General features: G+C 49.4%; 2 protein-coding genes across 6 annotated transcripts in view; both read left to right on the top strand.

Annotated features, from left to right (window-relative positions):
• Positions 1 to 6,479, top strand: part of LOC101163392 (CREB-binding protein) — a 42,933-nt gene extending 36,454 nt beyond the window's left edge. For all 5 annotated transcript variants that reach the window (XM_023961013.1, XM_023961014.1, XM_023961018.1 and 2 more), the window contains 4 exons: positions 387 to 554; positions 2,189 to 2,350; positions 2,762 to 3,043; positions 3,126 to 6,479. In XM_023961013.1, the coding sequence (XP_023816781.1) occupies positions 387 to 554; positions 2,189 to 2,350; positions 2,762 to 3,043; positions 3,126 to 5,300 (2,787 nt within the window). In that variant the 3' untranslated portion in view covers positions 5,301 to 6,479. The remainder of the gene's footprint in view (positions 1 to 386; positions 555 to 2,188; positions 2,351 to 2,761; positions 3,044 to 3,125) is intronic.
• Positions 6,480 to 9,627: 3,148 nt separating this feature from the next.
• The window catches only part of slx4 (SLX4 structure-specific endonuclease subunit), a 17,677-nt gene continuing 9,834 nt past the window's right edge, over positions 9,628 to 17,470 (top strand). Inside the window, exons 1-9 of the mRNA XM_023961034.1 lie at positions 9,628 to 9,845; positions 9,985 to 10,450; positions 10,538 to 10,733; positions 10,805 to 11,014; positions 13,362 to 13,594; positions 13,890 to 14,188; positions 14,411 to 14,648; positions 15,188 to 15,372; positions 15,465 to 15,611. Of these exons, the coding sequence (XP_023816802.1) occupies positions 10,051 to 10,450; positions 10,538 to 10,733; positions 10,805 to 11,014; positions 13,362 to 13,594; positions 13,890 to 14,188; positions 14,411 to 14,648; positions 15,188 to 15,372; positions 15,465 to 15,611 (1,908 nt within the window). The 5' untranslated portion in view covers positions 9,628 to 9,845; positions 9,985 to 10,050. The remainder of the gene's footprint in view (positions 9,846 to 9,984; positions 10,451 to 10,537; positions 10,734 to 10,804; positions 11,015 to 13,361; positions 13,595 to 13,889; positions 14,189 to 14,410; positions 14,649 to 15,187; positions 15,373 to 15,464; positions 15,612 to 17,470) is intronic.

The following is a 17,470-nucleotide window of genomic DNA, read 5'->3' on the forward strand; positions in this document are numbered from 1 at the left end:
TCTCTGGCAGCTGCTGGATTCCCGTGTTCCTCCGTGTAGCTGATAGCTGCAGTTCAAACTGTGCTTCATTAGCGTGTCTCTTTGCATTTTCAGGGTTTCCAACACGCATGTACACACATGCATAATGCACATACCTGCTCTCTGGGGGGGGTGTCTTCTTTCACTTCCGTCCTTTCCGTCCTCATGCTGTCCTCTCCTATGTCCTCTTTACCGAAGTCACACAACATCACATTAGATGCACCGCACCATAGGGGCCTCCGTACATTATGGAGAAAATGTAAGACTTTTAAGTGCGCCTTATGAAAGTCAGTCCTCTGAGTTGTGGCTGGAATTTTGAGTTTTATCGGATGTCAAAATCACAAACTCGTTTCACATCTTCCTTTTAGGACATCTTCAAACAAGCAACCGAAGACCGACTTACTTCCGCCAACGAGCTGCCGTACTTTGAAGGCGACTTTTGGCCCAACGTTCTGGAGGAGAGCATTAAGGAGCTGGAGCAGGAGGAGGAAGAGAGGAAGAAGGAGGAGAACACGGCTGCCTCTGAAATGCCTGAGGTAAATCTGCATTTAGGAGACAGTTATTCCTTATTAGTGGACTCCTATTTTAATCCCTTATTGCCTCATTTAGTTCCAATTATGAAAAAAAATCCACCATGTTTTTGCATACAAAAACATGGTGGATTTTAAAAATATGGTGGATTTTTAAATAGATGCTAAATTAAGTTGAGAGAGTGAATTTGACAGTCACACATAAAATAGATGTCATTTTAGGGAATCGGTGACAGCAGAGATCCATGGGAAAAAAAACCTCTTTTCCAGCATGAAGAGACTTTTATTTGGGATTTCCAGTATTATGACTGACAGAACTAAAAAACCACAAACTGTATTTGTCCGTTGATTGCAGAAAGTGAGCGTTGCTTCAGTCTAAAATGCAGCAAAGAAGTTGCTGTTTTTGCGTCGACACTTTTGAGTCTGGCTCTTTTATTGTGAAAATCGGCAGCGTCCCTCAGCATCTGTGTGGACTTCCTGTGCAGGAATGATCTCAGCAGTTGTAGTTTCCCGCCTGCAGCTTCAGCACTATTGTGACATACATGATGCGTCTCATCAGAGTCTTCATCACTGCCACTGATTTCATCAGCTAGTGGAGAAAAAAGGAATCAATTTAGAAGAAGAAGCTGAAAGAAGCTGAAACTCTGCACAGCAGGGTTTTGGTGTCACCTGCCGGTCCAGGGGGGGTTCTTCATTCATCACTGTCCCCACAGAGACGTCTGTCCTCGCCGTCCTCAGGTGGAGCGCTGCACCGCGGCCCACGTGCTGCTGTCTATCGAGTGAAGTTGTGTGCTTCGAGAAGAACAACAACGGACAGCAATCACTGCAGACATTCTAAAATGACTTTAAATCTCTGTGGCAGAGAAGCTTCTGCGGGGCGTTTCCTTCACAAATATCTTTAAAAATATTCCTCGTGGGTACTTTACTGCTTCGTGGTAGTAGCCAGTAAGTACATTGTACGTGTTTTTTTATTCACACAACGTAGCTTACATCAAAGGATTTTTCTAAAATTGTCAGCAAATAGGACGCTCCAGTGCGAGACGGACTCTGGCTGTGTCCCAACTCCCACCTTAACCCCGAACTACTAATAAACTATAAAATCCGGCAGTCGCAGCTCAAACCAAATAAAAAATCAATTCAGTCGCCATTTTTCCCAACTTCAGAGTTTCTATATAGCAACCACTCTGACCAATCAGGAGAGAGCTTGTTGGAAGGCCACTCCCCTGTCTCTTGAAAAAGGGTTACACGACATTTGTCACATTTTTGAACGTTGGTCGTGGGGGCCAACAGGCTCCACCTACTTTTCTGGAGGCCTCTGATTGGTCAGTTTATAACTTGAACTACAGAAAAAATATGAAAAAGAGAATTATCAAGAACAAAAGGGTATCAGATCCAGAACGGTTCTTCTGACCAATAGAACGACTGAGGAACAGCTGTGTGTTTCTCTATAGACGTCTGTAGGTTTTGGCTTCTTGGAACCGCTTCCTGTTTGGAACGCCAGGGGGGCGGAGTCACTCAGTGCAGTACTCGGATACAGTCACTGGTCCGATAGAGACTACATTTCCAAAGAAACTGCTGATTGTTGTTGATCAACATTCCAACTGTATGGCGGTAAATATCCTTCTCCTTTCCTTTAACAGGGAACCCCGAGCGACAGCAAAAACGCTAAGAAGAAGAACAACAAGAAAACCAATAAAAACAAGAGCAGCATCAGCCGAGCCAACAAGAAGAAGCCCGGAATGCCGAATGTAGCCAACGACCTGTCCCAGAAGTTATACGCCACGATGGAGAAGCACAAAGAGGTCAGACCGGACTTTACCTCTTCAACTTTTACAGCAATCGATGTAAAACTGTGGAACCAAAACAGGAACGACTGTGCTCAAAGTCAGTAGAACAATTCAGACTATTTAGTTGTTAGTGAGGAAAACACTGGACGCCTAACTGACGGGCCGCGGCTCTTTGGCCGTTTACGTGTAAATCAGCGGATTTGTGCTGATGTGCAACACTCTGCAACCTAAAGTGTTGCACATCAACGCAAAGCCGCTTTTCTCTTCTTCAGTGTCCACCGGGTTTACGGTATTTGCAGTCGGAGAGTTCCGGTAATGAAAAGAACGTGACCACTGGAGCTAAAGCTCCGGGTTAAAAGCTTTACATTTGCAGTTCCTGTCTCTGCTTGGAACCCTTCCATAACCAGCTCATCTCTCTGGCCGTAGGTGTTTTTTGTAATCCATCTCCACTCGGGTCCCATGGTCAACACTTTGCCTCCCATCGTTGACCCTGACCCCTTGATTTCCTGTGACCTCATGGACGGCCGCGATGCCTTCCTGACTTTGGCGCGGGACAAACACTGGGAGTTCAGCTCGCTGCGGAGGTGCAAGTGGAGCACGATGTGCATGCTGGTTGAACTGCACAACCAAGGACAGGATCGCTTCGTCTACACGTGTAATGAGTGTAAGCACCATGTGGAGACCCGCTGGCACTGCACCGTGTGTGAGGTAGGTCCATCCTCTGGAGCCCAAAGGCCTTTGGTTCGTCTCCTGCTAGACTTGTTAAGGATTTCTCTCTTCTCCCTCTCAGGACTTTGATCTTTGCATTAACTGCTACAATACGAAGGGCCACGAGCACCAGATGGTGAAGTGGGGTCTCGGCCTTGACGATGACAACAACGGACAGAGCGGCGAGGCCTCGAAGAGCCCGCAGGAGAGCCGGCGCCTCAGCATCCAGCGCTGCATCCAGTCCCTGGTCCACGCCTGCCAGTGTCGCAACGCCAACTGCTCTCTGCCCTCCTGTCAGAAGATGAAGAGGGTGGTGCAGCACACCAAGGGCTGCAAGCGCAAGACCAACGGAGGCTGCCCCGTGTGCAAGCAGCTCATCGCCCTGTGCTGCTACCACGCCAAGCACTGTCAGGAGAACAAGTGCCCCGTCCCGTTCTGCCTGAACATCAAGCACAAGCTCCGCCAGCAGCAGATCCAGCACAGACTCCAGCAGGCCCAGCTGATGAGGAGAAGAATGGCCACCATGCAAGGCAGAACCATGCCACTGCCGTCCCCACCCCCCTCCGCCGCTGCCCCCAGCACCCCCACTCCCCACGCCCAGCCCAACACTCCCCAAACACCTCAGCAGCCGCAGACCCCCAACTCAGCGGGCGTCCTGTCGCCGTCTTTCCCCAACGCGGCACGCACTGGTCAGCCTCCAGCTCCCGTCTCCCAGGGTAAGCCCGGACCCCACGCCTCCCCCCTGCAGCAGCAGCCGCCTGCCCTCCCCCAGGCACCCATGCAGCCCAAGCAGCTGACTCAACAGCAGGCCCCTCCTGCTGCCGTCAAAATGGCCAAACACATAGAGATGATGGCGCAGGCGCAGCAGAACTACAGGTTCAACATGAACGGCATGCACATGAGTCCTCAGCAGCGCATGGCTGGACCCGCACAGCCAACCATGCAGATGGTGCCGGGGCCCCGCGGCCCACAGGTGGTGCAGTCCGGCATGGCTGCGGGACTGTGGCCGGGGGCGGGGCCCATGCAAGCTGCTCAGACTCCAACGTCGGGGCTGGTCATCGGTCAGACTCCTCAGCAGGCGATGGCCATGCAGCGGCCCATGATGGCACCGCAGGCCCAGCAAGGCCAGAGGATGCTGATACCGCAGCAGCCCGGCGCCCGGCCGCAGACGCCACAGAGACCCGGCACCATACCTCCCAATGCCCTGCAGGACCTTCTGCGCACCCTCAAATCGCCCAGCTCCCCTCAGCAGCAGCAGCAGGTCCTCAACATCCTCAAGTCCAACCCTCAGCTGATGGCCGCTTTCATCAAGCAGCGCACAGCAAAGTACCACGCCAACCAGCCGCAGCAGCAGCAGGTGCAGCAGCAGCAGGTGCAGCCGGGTCAACAGCAGCAGCCTGGCATGCAAACGATGCAGACTATGGCCATGCCAGGGGGCCCGGGGCAGAGGCCTGGGATGCCTCTGCAGCAGCAGCAGCCTGCTGTGCAGGGCATGGCTCCAGGGCAGCTGATCAATGCAGCTCACAACAGCAGCCCCCAGATCCAGGAGATGTACCGTCGGCAGCTTCTGAAGCAGCAGCAGCAGCAGGGGGTGATGCCTCAGGCTCATCCTGGACAGTTCCCTGCTCAGGCACAGGGGGCCGCCAATACATACTCCCAGCTCCGCATGCAGCAGCAGCATCAGATGAGCATGCAGGGGGGCGCCGGGGCGGCCGGGGACCCCATGGGGCAGCTCCCGCCCATGAGCCAGCTGGGGCAGTCTGGCATGGGGATGGACTCCTCACAAAACTTGTTGCATCAAAGATTGCAGCAGCAGCAGGCTGTCCTCAAGCAGCAGATGGGCTCCCCCGCCCAGCCCAGCCCCATGAGCCCCCAGACCCACCTGCTGGCTACCCAGGCTCAGGGTACGGCGTGTCTTTCCGGGCAGCCGGCGCTAGCTAACGCCCTCAGCAACCAGGTCCAGTCTCCCTGTCCGCCGTCGCAGCAGCAGTCCCAGCCGCCACATTCCAGCCCGTCTCCCCAGGTCCAGAACCAACCGCAGCCCTCTCCCCAGCACCCTCCTCGACACTCGAATTCCCCCCATCCAGGACTTGGCAGCTCGCTGCAGTCCATGGAGCAGGCCCACTTGGGGACGCCGGAACAGAGCGCCATGCTGCCACAGCTGAACACGCCCAACAGGGCGGGGCTGAGCAGTGACTTGGGATTGGTGGGAGACGCTACGGGGGACACTCTGGAGAAGTTTGTGGAGGGGTTGTAGCTAAAGGACCCGCTCTCTTTCCCAGGGACCCCCCCCCCCCCCCCCCCCCGTCCCGGTTCTCCTGTTGGAGGGCTTCGTTCGTTCTTTCTAAAGTCGTAAACGGTTCTTTTGTACTGGTGTGTAAAAAGTTGAAGATGTTGGAAAAGTTCCATTTGGTCAAACAGAAAGCCAACAGTTTTAGGGAATTCAAGCGTTTCCTGATCCACACGGCTGTTTCTTTTCCTCCTTTGAATGGTTCAGGAGTTTGTAGAGTTTGTTCTTTAATAAAACCACAAAGAATATATTTTTGGTTGAGACCAAATGTGTTAAGTACTCACTGTAATTTTGGTTTGTTTTTGGTATAGTTTCATGCCTTTATCTCTCTTTTTTTTAAAGAAATGTACAATTGCATTATATTATTTGTATCATTTTTATTTTGTACCTTTTGGAGAACAAAAGTGATGCATTTGTGTTGGACTAAACTATTTTTGTCTGGGAGTTTGGCCAGGGTTTCCTTTTCACGAGCCGTTGTAATCTGGAGGCGATGCGTTCAGGGACCGCCCCTTCCCCGTTTGTGTGTATGAAGGTCACTCACGTGTATTCAAGTAGGAAAAGGCTTTTGTACTCACAGGCATGTATGCAGGCACACATGAAGACACCGACAGAAAAACAGAAGCGACTCGGAACAAAGCAGCCGGCGGCGGCGGCGGACTGCAGCCGGCGGCGGCGGCGGACTGCAGCCGGCGGCGGCGGACTGCAGCCGGCACCTCCATCTGTAGAAAGTTGTTGCTGTGACATTAAAATGATTTTTGCCATCTTTATGGGTCATACAGATGTAAAGTGTAAAGAGAGTGTGAGAAAGAGGTTGACCCCCCCCAAGCTGAGGTGGAATGACAGCAGGCGACATCTCAATGATGCCCCAGTCCCTGATATTTACACTAAATTGTACTTTAAGGGGCTGTGGGGAATATTTGAGTCTCCTCTAAGCAAACTTCATCCTCGGTCCTCACAAAAACTTGAAACTGGGGATTGGCTTTTTTCTCCTATTGTAAATCACGCTAAGCAAATGACTATAAATATAAGGAAGATGGAAAGGAATCACTGTACAAACTGGTAAGACTCATTTCTTACTTCTATACCATATTGTTAAATAAATTGTGTGCAACAGCAGGACTGCGGGACTCTGTTGACTGAACGAGGCGTTCGTGGTCGTGTCGCTGTGTGTTCATTCGTTCCGTCTTCACCACAAACCGGGAGACTCTGCGCGACCTTGAGGGTTCGGCCGTGGTGGTTTTGTCACAAGAAGAAGCTTGAACTGCTGTCCTCTGGGAGAACATCAATGACTTGAAAGTTCAAAGGTCAGGTCAGAATGGCTGGGCTGTGTCCGAATTCCCACCTTAACCCCTAAAATAAAGTATTTAGTGCGGCTCTATGTAGTGCCCTGGATTTTGAAAGCAGTTCAGACCATGTTTACTTTTTTTATGACATCGATTTCACAAAGTTAAACTCAAATGGATACGAGCGTTTTGAGACGATTGTAAGTCCACTGTCTTCTGAAGATCAAAATGTTGATGGTTTATTTAAAAAATACATTGTTTTGGCAGAAATTGGCCAGACGCAATGCATTGTGGTCTATATTCTGCGATCTAGTGAGCATCGATGCACACTGGTTTTTCTCAGAGACTTCTGGGAAATTTCCGGGGCTCTGGATTTTAGAATTCTAGACTCAGACAGAACTAAAACACAGAGAACGCAGTAGATGGTGTGTAGGGAAGAAATTTGGACGGACCCCCCCCCCCCCCCCCCCCCCCCCCCAGTGTTAGTGAAGCGTCTTCTGTAACATTTTAGAAGTGAATCCCCTGTGATATTTGTCTGACAGCAACAGAACTTAGTTTGGACCGATCAACTCCGCTGAATCCATAACCGAGGTCTTTCCAGGTTTTCACTATTAAAAACAAGCGTGTGAAACCTCTAAGACCCCCATCACTGAAGGTGGAGCCAGCCCACCTCTAAGACCCCCATCACTGAAGGTGGAGCCAGCCCACCCCAAAGACCCCCATCACTGAAGGTGGAGCCAGCCCACCTCTAAGACCCCCATCACTGAAGGTGGAGCCAGCCCACCTCTAAGACCCCCATCACTGAAGGTGGAGCCAGCCCACCTCTAAGACCCCCATCACTGAAGGTGGAGCCAGCCCACCTCTAAGACCCCCATCACTGAAGGTGGAGCCAGCCCACCTCTAAGACCCCCATCACTGAAGGTGGAGCCAGCCCACCTCTAAGACCCCCATCACTGAAGGTGGAGCCAGCCCACCCCTAAGACCCCCATCACTGAAGGTGGAGCCAGCCCACCTCTAAGACCCCCATCACTGAAGGTGGAGCCAGCCCACCCCTAAGACCCCCATCACTGAAGGTGGAGCCAGCCCACCCCTAAGACCCCCATCACTGAAGGTGGAGCCAGCACAGCGGACGCCCGTCACGCCCAAAGTGACTGATGGTTCTGTTCAGCTTTCTGACGCCTGTCAGACAGGACCGTCACCCAAAGGGAAATTGTAAGAAAAATACAAGTTTCCTCAATAAATACAGTAAATAAAGGATATATGTGAATAAAATCTTTTAAGAAAATACTTTAACGAACATTACAGTATTTCCTTTTCGTTCCCTTCAGAGATTAATGGCGTTTGTGCAAATCAACAGAAACTCCAGTCTGAATTTCTGATAAACTTAAAGACGACGGAAAAACAAACAAACTTCATAATCAGAACTGAAAGATTACTAGATTAGTGGACCTTTCTGTGTGGAGTTTGCATGTTCTCCCCGTGCATGCAGTGGGTTCCTCCCACTGTCCAAAAACATGCTTCATAGGTTAACTGGTCACTCCAAATTGTCCATCGGTGTGAGTGTGATACGTGTGACCCTGTGACAGACTGGAGACCTGTCCAGGATCTCCCCTGCCTTTGCCTACAAGTGGCTGGGATAGGCTCCAGCAGCCCAGTGACCCCCGAAAGGGACAATGGAAGAAAATGAATGAATGTTGCATGTCAAGTTGCCATAGCAACTCCTGCTCTGAACATAACCTGGTCTGGAGCAGGTTTAGTTGAAGGTTAGTTTGTTTTCAGAGAGGTGAAGCAGCATGGCGTGTCCATTTGAAGATGATTTAGTGGATGAAGAAGCTCAGATAATACTTTTTCCACCGTGAGAGGATGATAAGACCACATATGGATGTTGGAAAGAGAAACTTTATACTTTGATCTTACTTCATTATTTGCTTCAGTTAAGATAAATCATTTTTTTAGTTTAGTCATCTTAAAAATAACACGTAGTTATCAGACATTTATTTTACTTTCATTTACATTAATTCAATGAAATAGGTGTAACTTTGGTGCTGCTGTTAGATCGGCACCGCAAGGGATTGTGGGATACCATTCACTTTGCCTGTCTGGACGGATTGGGGTTTAAGTGTGGATTTTTGACCAAATGTGTTTAGTTGTTTAGCTGTTTTACTGTGTTTTGGTTTTGGCGAGTTATTTGGTCCTACAATGCTTGACTCTCTGCACCATGAGTGAGAGGGAGGGAGAGGATGATGAGTTTATAAAGCACCCCTAAAAGAACATACGGTTCTGATAAATTAAGAGAAACGTTTGATGCTTTCATTATGAAATTCTGTTTTGTTTCATTCGTTTTATTGTTATAAAACTGAGTATATCTGCCGGCTCAAACTTAGACATATGAGAGTAACCAAGTTCAGGCAGATTTTAGCCAGAGTTCAGGGTTAAAGTCAGGGTAGTTTAAACATGCTTCCTGGAATTGACCAGAATGCATTGCGTTAGGACTATTTTTGCCCCCCCCAAAAAGTATTTTTAATGAACCATCAATGTTTTTTAGACAGGATTCATAAATAATCGTTATAAAACGCTCATATCAATTAGATTTTTAACTTTGTGAAATCGATGATGTCAATCCAGGGCACTACTTAGTGCCGCACTAGGTCGTTTTTAATAGTTAGGGGTTAGGGCGGGGTCTTAGACACAGCTTTTTTTCCCCCCAAGAACTTTATTGAACACATAAAAAAAATAACACTAGAACACTTATATACAATCACAAAATATGGCGGATACAAGCAGAAGGAAAACCGCAATTTAAAAAGAAGCCCCAAAAAGTAGAATACTTGTCGATATGCATACAGGGGTCATTCAGTTATGGAGAGAAATTAGACTCAGTCGGATTTGTGCGTGCGTAATTCTCGATTTGTGCGTAAATTCGGATTTGTGCGTGATTTGTTACTCACATAATACGTTTTGTGTATAAGATGCAAATGAGTGCGCTGCGGTCACGTGACTGCAGTGGCCTTTCCTATTCGTTTACGGTCACGTGACCGGAAGTCCGACATGTAGCGGTCGAATGTGGCTTTTTGAAAAATGAAAACAAAAACATCCCAGGTGTTTGGATCTGTATTGGTGTTTTTTTTCGCCATACATTAAGCGGAGTAAATGCGTTTCTATGACTGCAGCAAACGATTCTTCATATGATGACGGAGTTAGATGTGAGAACCGGAACCAGCTGACGCCGGTAAGCCTTCATGCTAGCACCGACAGCTAAGCTAGCTGCCGTTTCATGATCTAGAATCAATGCTCGTGATGAGCAGCAGACACAACACGAGGCTGTAGAAGCGGCTTCCTCCTTTTAACGACACCGTCTCTTCTTTTAGAATCACTGCTGTTCCTCAGGCCGATGATCCGCTGCAGCTCCGACATGGTTGACAGAATCCACCAACATGGACGACTCTGACCAGGATTTTGTAGATTTTAGCTCAAAGTTACTGAAACGCATCCGCAAGAAACCGGGAGAAGCAACCAAACCGACCAGGAAAGCAGACGTGACAACTTCCGGTCAAAGATGCGCCAAAGAGCAAACAGAGGAAGACTCTGGTTGCAGCTCTGCGGCTCCCGCGCGCGGAGGAGGAGGTGGGGAGGAGGAGGAGGTGGAGGCGACCTCCAGAGAAGGACCCCATGGATCAGGAGGTGCTGGGTCAGCAGGACATCTGAGGGCGAAGGACAAAGTTCTTCTCCGGATGCAAAAGTTCAAGAGAGCCAGTCCTCAGAGAATGGGCCTCGGTGATGGGACCAAAGCCAAACCACGTCACGGCGCCCTGGATTATCCTCGTCAAGTGCAAGGTTTGAACGTTTGAAAAAGGACAGAATAACCCAAATGTTGTTCTTCTTGCTAAAAAATGTCTTCCTTATCTAACCCCCTCCCTCCAGGGAAGGGTAGCTCCCTCGGCGCCGGAGGTCTGAACGGTGACGAGGCTCTCGCTCTACGCCTGCAGCTGGAGATGGACCAGGAGGCAGCAGAGGCTCAGACGGTGGAGCTGGAGGACGGAGGCCTCTTCTTCTGTCAGATCTGTCAACGAGACTTATCACACATGACGCCTGAGGGACGGACACATCACCTGAACAGGTCCCAGCACCTTTCCTGTCCTCTTTGTCCATCCGCTGGAATTAGAAAAACCTAAGTGTCCTTCTTTGCAGATGTCTGGATGAGAGCGAAGAAAGTGGCCCCGCCCCCTCTGGATCCTCCGGCGTTCCGGATTGTCCCATTTGTGGCAAGAAGTTCAGGTCCCAGAAGAGCTGCTGGGCCCACCTGAAGCGCTGCTCATCAGAAATGGGCGTTCCTGCTCCGGTGCTGCTGCAGGCTCTACAGAGAGGAGCCCAGGAGAACCGGACCGCTGCCAACACTGTGTGAGAGCCTCATCCTCTAATGAGAAGGGTTTGGACTGGGTTTGGACTGGGTTTAAACAGGGTTTGGACTGGGTTTGGACTGGGTTTAAACAGGGTTTGGACTGGGTTTGGACTGGGTTTGGACTGGGTTTAGACTGGGTTTAGACTGGGTTTGGACTGGGTTTAGACAGGGTTTGGACTGGGTTTGGACTGGGTTTGGACTGGGTTTGGACTGGGTTTGGGCTGGGTTTAGACTGGGTTTGGACTGGGTTTAGACTGGGTTTAGACTGGGTTTAAACAGGGTTTGGACTGGGTTTAGACTGGGTTTGGACTGGGTTTAGACTGGGTTTAGACTGGGTTTGGACTGGGTTTAAACAGGGTTTGGACTGGGTTTGGACTGGGTTTGGACTGGGTTTGGACTGGGTTTGGACTGGGTTTGGGCTGGGTTTAGACTGGGTTTAGACTGGGTTTGGACTGGGTTTGGACTGGGTTTAAACAGGGTTTGGACTGGGTTTGGACTGGGTTTAAACAGGGTTTGGACTGGGTTTGGACTGGGTTTGGACTGGGTTTAGACTGGGTTTAGACTGGGTTTGGACTGGGTTTAAACAGGGTTTGGACTGGGTTTGGACTGGGTTTAAACAGGGTTTGGACTGGGTTTGGACTGGGTTTGGACTGGGTTTAGACTGGGTTTAGACTGGGTTTGGACTGGGTTTAGACAGGGATTGGACTGGGTTTGGACTGGGTTTGGACTGGGTTTGGGCTGGGTTTAGACTGGGTTTGGACTGGGTTTAGACTGGGTTTAGACTGGGTTTAAACAGGGTTTGGACTGGGTTTAGACTGGGTTTGGACTGGGTTTAGACTGGGTTTAGACTGGGTTTGGACTGGGTTTGGGCTGGGTTTAGACTGGGTTTGGACTGGGTTTAGACTGGGTTTAGACTGGGTTTAAACAGGGTTTGGACTGGGTTTAGACTGGGTTTGGACTGGGTTTAGACTGGGTTTAGACTGGGTTTAGACTGGGTTTGGACTGGGTTTAAACAGGGTTTGGACTGGGTTTGGACTGGGTTTGGACTGGGTTTGGACTGGGTTTGGGCTGGGTTTAGACTGGGTTTAGACTGGGTTTGGACTGGGTTTGGACTGGGTTTAGACTGGGTTTAGACTGGGTTTAGACTGGGTTTGGGCTGGGTTTGGGCTGGGTTTGGACTGGGTTTGGACTGGGTTTGGACTGGGTTTAGACTGGGTTTAGACTGGGTTTGGACTGGGTTTGGACTGGGTTTGGGCTGGGTTTAGACTGGGTTTGGACTGGGTTTAGACTGGGTTTAGACTGGGTTTAAACAGGGTTTGGACTGGGTTTAGACTGGGTTTGGACTGGGTTTAGACTGGGTTTAGACTGGGTTTGGACTGGGTTTGGGCTGGGTTTAGACTGGGTTTGGACTGGGTTTAGACTGGGTTTAGACTGGGTTTAAACAGGGTTTGGACTGGGTTTAGACTGGGTTTGGACTGGGTTTAGACTGGGTTTAGACTGGGTTTAGACTGGGTTTGGACTGGGTTTAAACAGGGTTTGGACTGGGTTTGGACTGGGTTTGGACTGGGTTTGGGCTGGGTTTAGACTGGGTTTAGACTGGGTTTGGACTGGGTTTGGACTGGGTTTAGACTGGGTTTAGACTGGGTTTGGGCTGGGTTTGGGCTGGGTTTGGACTGGGTTTGGACTGGGTTTGGACTGGGTTTAGACTGGGTTTAGACTGGGCTTAAACTGGGTTTGGACTGGGTTTGGACTGGGTTTAGACTGGGTTTAGACTGGGCTTAAACTGGATTTGGACTGGGTTTTGACTGGGTTTGGACTGGGTTTGGACTGGGTTTAAACTGGGTTTGGACTGGGTTTGGACTGGGTTTTGACTGGGTTTGGACTTGGTTTGGACTGGGTTTAAACTGGGTTTGGACTGGGTTTGGACTGGGTTTTGACTGGGTTTAAACAGGGTTTGGACTGGGTTTAGACTGGGTTTGGACTGGGTTTGGACTGGGTTTGGGCTGGGTTAAAAATGTGCGAGTCGTAGATGGCGACTTCTTCAGGTCAAAGGTTAACAAAACGATGGTTGTGGTTGTAGACTTAACTATGTGGCCTCCCCCCCCCCCATATTGTGAAAAAAATTGCCACATTTTACCCTTTGGGTATGTTCTGTGGCCATCCCATAATAAATACTAAAAACTTTTTTGGGGACATTTCGACATGCGTGCGTCGCTTTTGTTACATTGGAGATTCTGGCTTCATTCCCTTTTTTGATGGTTTTGCTCAAAGGCGCAGGAAGGAAGCTCTGTGGAACCACGGGGTCCTTCAGACGGAGTAACGTCTGCCATGTTTTTGTGTCTGCAGCACAGAGACCGCGGGCGCCAAACGGAAGAGTCCGTCCACGTCAACGCTTCCTGTGAGGAAGAGGTTCAGGAGGAAGAGGGAACCCCTAGACGAAGAGACCCAGCTGGCTCTGGCCCTGTCCACCTCCCTGCAGGAGAAGGAGAAGGAGGAGGAGTCAGTGACGACGCTGCAGACTGATGCGGCGTCCTCCCACAGCGCTACAGCTGAAGCTCTGAAGTGGCGCCCGGATGGCGGTATGACGGCATCGCTCACCTTTACTGTTAGCCGTGGAACCAAAGTCTGATGTAAAATACGGTCACGTCACTGAAGTCTCGTTTCAATACGAGGACAATGGTGGACGGACAACCCGATCCAGGATCACTGAACCGCAGCCGCCTGCGCAGCTGCAGCCGGGCCAGGCTTCTGCTCAAATGACCATGACCCAAAACATCCGCACAACCTCATGAATCAATCAGTACCACCGGGACGAACAGGGTTCTGGACAAACGTGCTCGGTTCTCTTAAATGTGCGTCTCTATCTTCTCAAAGGTAGGGGGCGTGGCAAGAAGAAGAAGAACGCCACCCGCCCTCGTCCTCCCCCTCTCCTCCTGATTCAGGACGCCAAGATGGCCTCAACGCGCCTGCAGGAACGGGTTTCCGCCCTTCTTCTTCGGTGCCGAGCCCCTTCTCCACCAACCCCCTCCCGACAGCCCAGCGCTCTCCATGGCCGGGCGGGCGACGCCCCCTTGTGGCGTAGAAGTGCGCTGTTGGCGGAAGGCTCTGCGGGTCTGCAGTCCTTCTGCGTCGCAGAGCTCCAGGAGTTTTTCACGCCGTTGGAATCCATAAAGGTGGGAAAAACACAAACTTTGTGCTGCAGCAGCACTTTATGTTACGGGAAACTTGGTTTTGTGCTTTTTTTTACCCTGAAAATAAGTTTTTAAGTTACTAAACACAACAGAGTAACTTCTTTAGCGTAACACTCATGGATGTCAGGACAATGTTTGATCTCACCTTCCAGCTGTCCCGCATGACCCCTGCTGTGGTTTTTCTAAAGTCAGACTCACTTTCAGACGCCGTACAACGCCGGCGTCCAGCCCGACTCCTCCTTGCCGTCTGCGGGCCGAGGACCACCGGCCACAGAGAGCCACGCCTCCGTCCCGCCCCTTTGCTCCCAGAATGCCTCTTTCTCCTTGACTCCACCCACCCCCAGGACGGGGGAGCTGTCGGTGGGCAGCCAGGCCCTTCGAGACCTGATGGAGCTGGCTGAGGAGGGCATGACGTTGACCCAGTATGGATATTCAGCAGAAGGTGAAGCAGGCGCACCGCCACAAAGCCTACAGAGCTCGCCTACATTCACCGGACGGTGGCTGGTGTTACCGATTTTCTAGATTGTTCTTGAAAGCTGCTCTCCTTTTCTCTAAACTGTGAACACAAAACACAATTTTCAAATTGTCACCTGTGCACACCTTTATGCAGCATGTGTGCATCACAATAAAAATGTGTTGGCAGGGCGTGAGAAGGGCTGATGGTTTGGCCAAAGGCCTGTTTGATTCAACCAGTGGGTTCAGGCTGGTTCAGACAATAGAGTTCAGGGTTTCAGCAATTGAGAAAAAGTCTGGTTGGTTTTTTCATTGTGCTAGAAGTAGATGGAAGGAAAATCCTTTCACAAATGTTTAAAATAGATGACATATTTATGTGGAGGTTGAGAACAAGATTCTTAAAGACGTTTTCTTAGTTGCTTTTTACATCAGTTAAGTTGCAGCATCTCCTAAAATAATTGAAAGATGGACCAAACAAGCGTGTAACGACCAGACCCTCTTCTATCAAACCTTTGTGTGTTTTTGCAGCTCAGCATCTGAGCGGCTTCATCCAGGAGGGGTCGGAGGAGCAGGTGGGCATCTGCACCAGCGGCCTCCTGGCAGAAACGGGAGCCCCCCACGTCCAGGTGGAGAGGCTGGCTGCACAGTCAGGGGAGGAAAACGACCCGCACAGCCACCATTCACAACTGCTCTCTTCATCTGTTCTGCAGAAGGTCTTTATTCTCTCAGCGTTCTGCAGATATGACCGTGGTTCGTCTGTGGATCTTCTGCCGGATCTCAGTGTCGTGCCGGGTTTGCTCTGTAGGTGGCGCTGTCCCGGCTGTCATCAGACCTCAGTGGGATGGTGAACAACCCTCAGCTCAGCGACGTGCAGCTCCAGGTGGACAGTGGAGAACTGTTCCACGCACACTCCTTCATGCTGTACGCCCGCTGCCCCCTGCTGGCTGAAATGGTAGGCAGGTTCCTGCACTTTGTGTTGTTTTTGTGCTTTGTGTAACGGTTGTGTCACAATTCCTCCACTACTCAATACTTGGTGCGCTATATTGGACGTTTGCCATTTTTCTGAGGTGTCTGAATCCCCTAATTACAAAATTTCCAATTCTACAGGTTTCCCAGTAGTCTGAAAAATCAGTGTGCATCGATGCGCACTAGATTGGCAAATATAGACCACAATGCATTGCGTTTGAACCATTTTTCAAGTGAAAAAATGTATTTTCATTTATGTTTTACAAACCATCCAAGTTTTCATCATCAGAACAGGGGGATTCATGAACAGTCTTCTTAAAAAGTTTATATGAACTCGATTTTTACTCGGTAACCTCACGTTTGCTGTTTACAAACAAAAGAAGTGAGCGTGGCGTCCAAATCGATTTTAAAATCTAGAGCACTAATTCTGGCCTGCAGCAGCATCACTGACTGCATTGTTTTCTCAGTTGGAAAGATTTCTGCGTCTTTGAGCAAATATTTGACCCCCGCTACCTGAACGAAAGTCACCTAAATGTTCACACACTGAAGTGAACGACACCCCACCCAAGACCATGACATCACGGAATACCGTAAAAAAACAAATGGGCTGAAAAGCCTGTGTGGGGCCAAAAAAAATTCAAGAAGTTTTGAAGTCATTATGGGATGGCCACACGACTTACGGCTTGGTGGCCATTTTGTGGCGAACTTGGACGATTTTTGTGTTTTTACACAAAATGGGAAAATGGCGTTTTTGTTTGTGTGATTTTCCGGAAATTGCACACACACGCCGCCAGCTCGAGTCTACAAAGACCACAGAAGTTTCCTTGACCTTTGACTTTGGGAAGAGGTCGCCATCTTGAATTTTTAAAAAAAAGCACCTTTACTGGCGGATACAGACAAAAACTCCTCGTTGGGATTTTAATCGATCATTTTGTAATTTCTCGGGCATCAATGGAAAGCTACTGTGGAAAATATGTTGGAATTAAAAGTTGTAGATTTTGGATGGCGATCGCATGGCAAATTGTTGGGATCTTAGCTAGCTTGCACATTTTTTACCGGAATGTTGTGAGAAATAATATGCGTTTCCCTGGCCCATGCTATTTAAATGATGTAACATACAAAAAGATTGATATAGCAACGTGGGCCTTGTAAACAAAAAACGGTCGCAAAAAAATGTGCTGACTCAGCTAAAATGAAAAAATTTGGAAATTGTTTTTTTTAGAATCGACCAATGAAACCGATATAACCTGGTCGGGGATATCCAACCAAAATTTTGAAATCCAAATGGGATGCAACACGACCTACTGTTTGGCGGCCATTTTGCGCTAAATTCTGTGATTTCGTGATTTTCGTGTTTTTCCACAGTTTGGGAAATTGTCGATGAAGACTCTCATTCATCCAGGTTGGTACCATCATAGTAGTAGGTTTTAGGGGATGTCATCTGGACTTAGTTTTTAAAGTTGACGACGTTTCACCTCTTATCCAAAAGGCTTTGTCAATTCTGAAATAGCTGGTAAAAGAGCTGGGTTATATGCGCTCATGGGGGAGGAGTCAGACCTGAAACTGGTATTGGTGGTATATGGTATTGTCTACTTAGCCTACATGGCTTCAGGTCGTTAAGAGTCCTTTGTCCTCAGCTGGGGGTTGGGGAGCCTGTGACTTCCTCCCCAAACTGGTCATATCTTTCAGCTGTTAACAGTAGAACTGGTTCGGTTTGTTTGGGTTTCAGAACACTGCCGTAGATGGATGGAAGAATAAACCTGAGACCACCATTCTTATTCAGAGAAGGTTTATCCTTCCTGACAAAGATGGCTTCTTTCACTCCTCGCTCAAACCATCCTTTCT

Source organism: Oryzias latipes, chromosome 1 (genome assembly GCF_002234675.1).
Source record: "Oryzias latipes chromosome 1, ASM223467v1".
NCBI classification, from domain to species: domain Eukaryota; kingdom Metazoa; phylum Chordata; class Actinopteri; order Beloniformes; family Adrianichthyidae; genus Oryzias; species Oryzias latipes.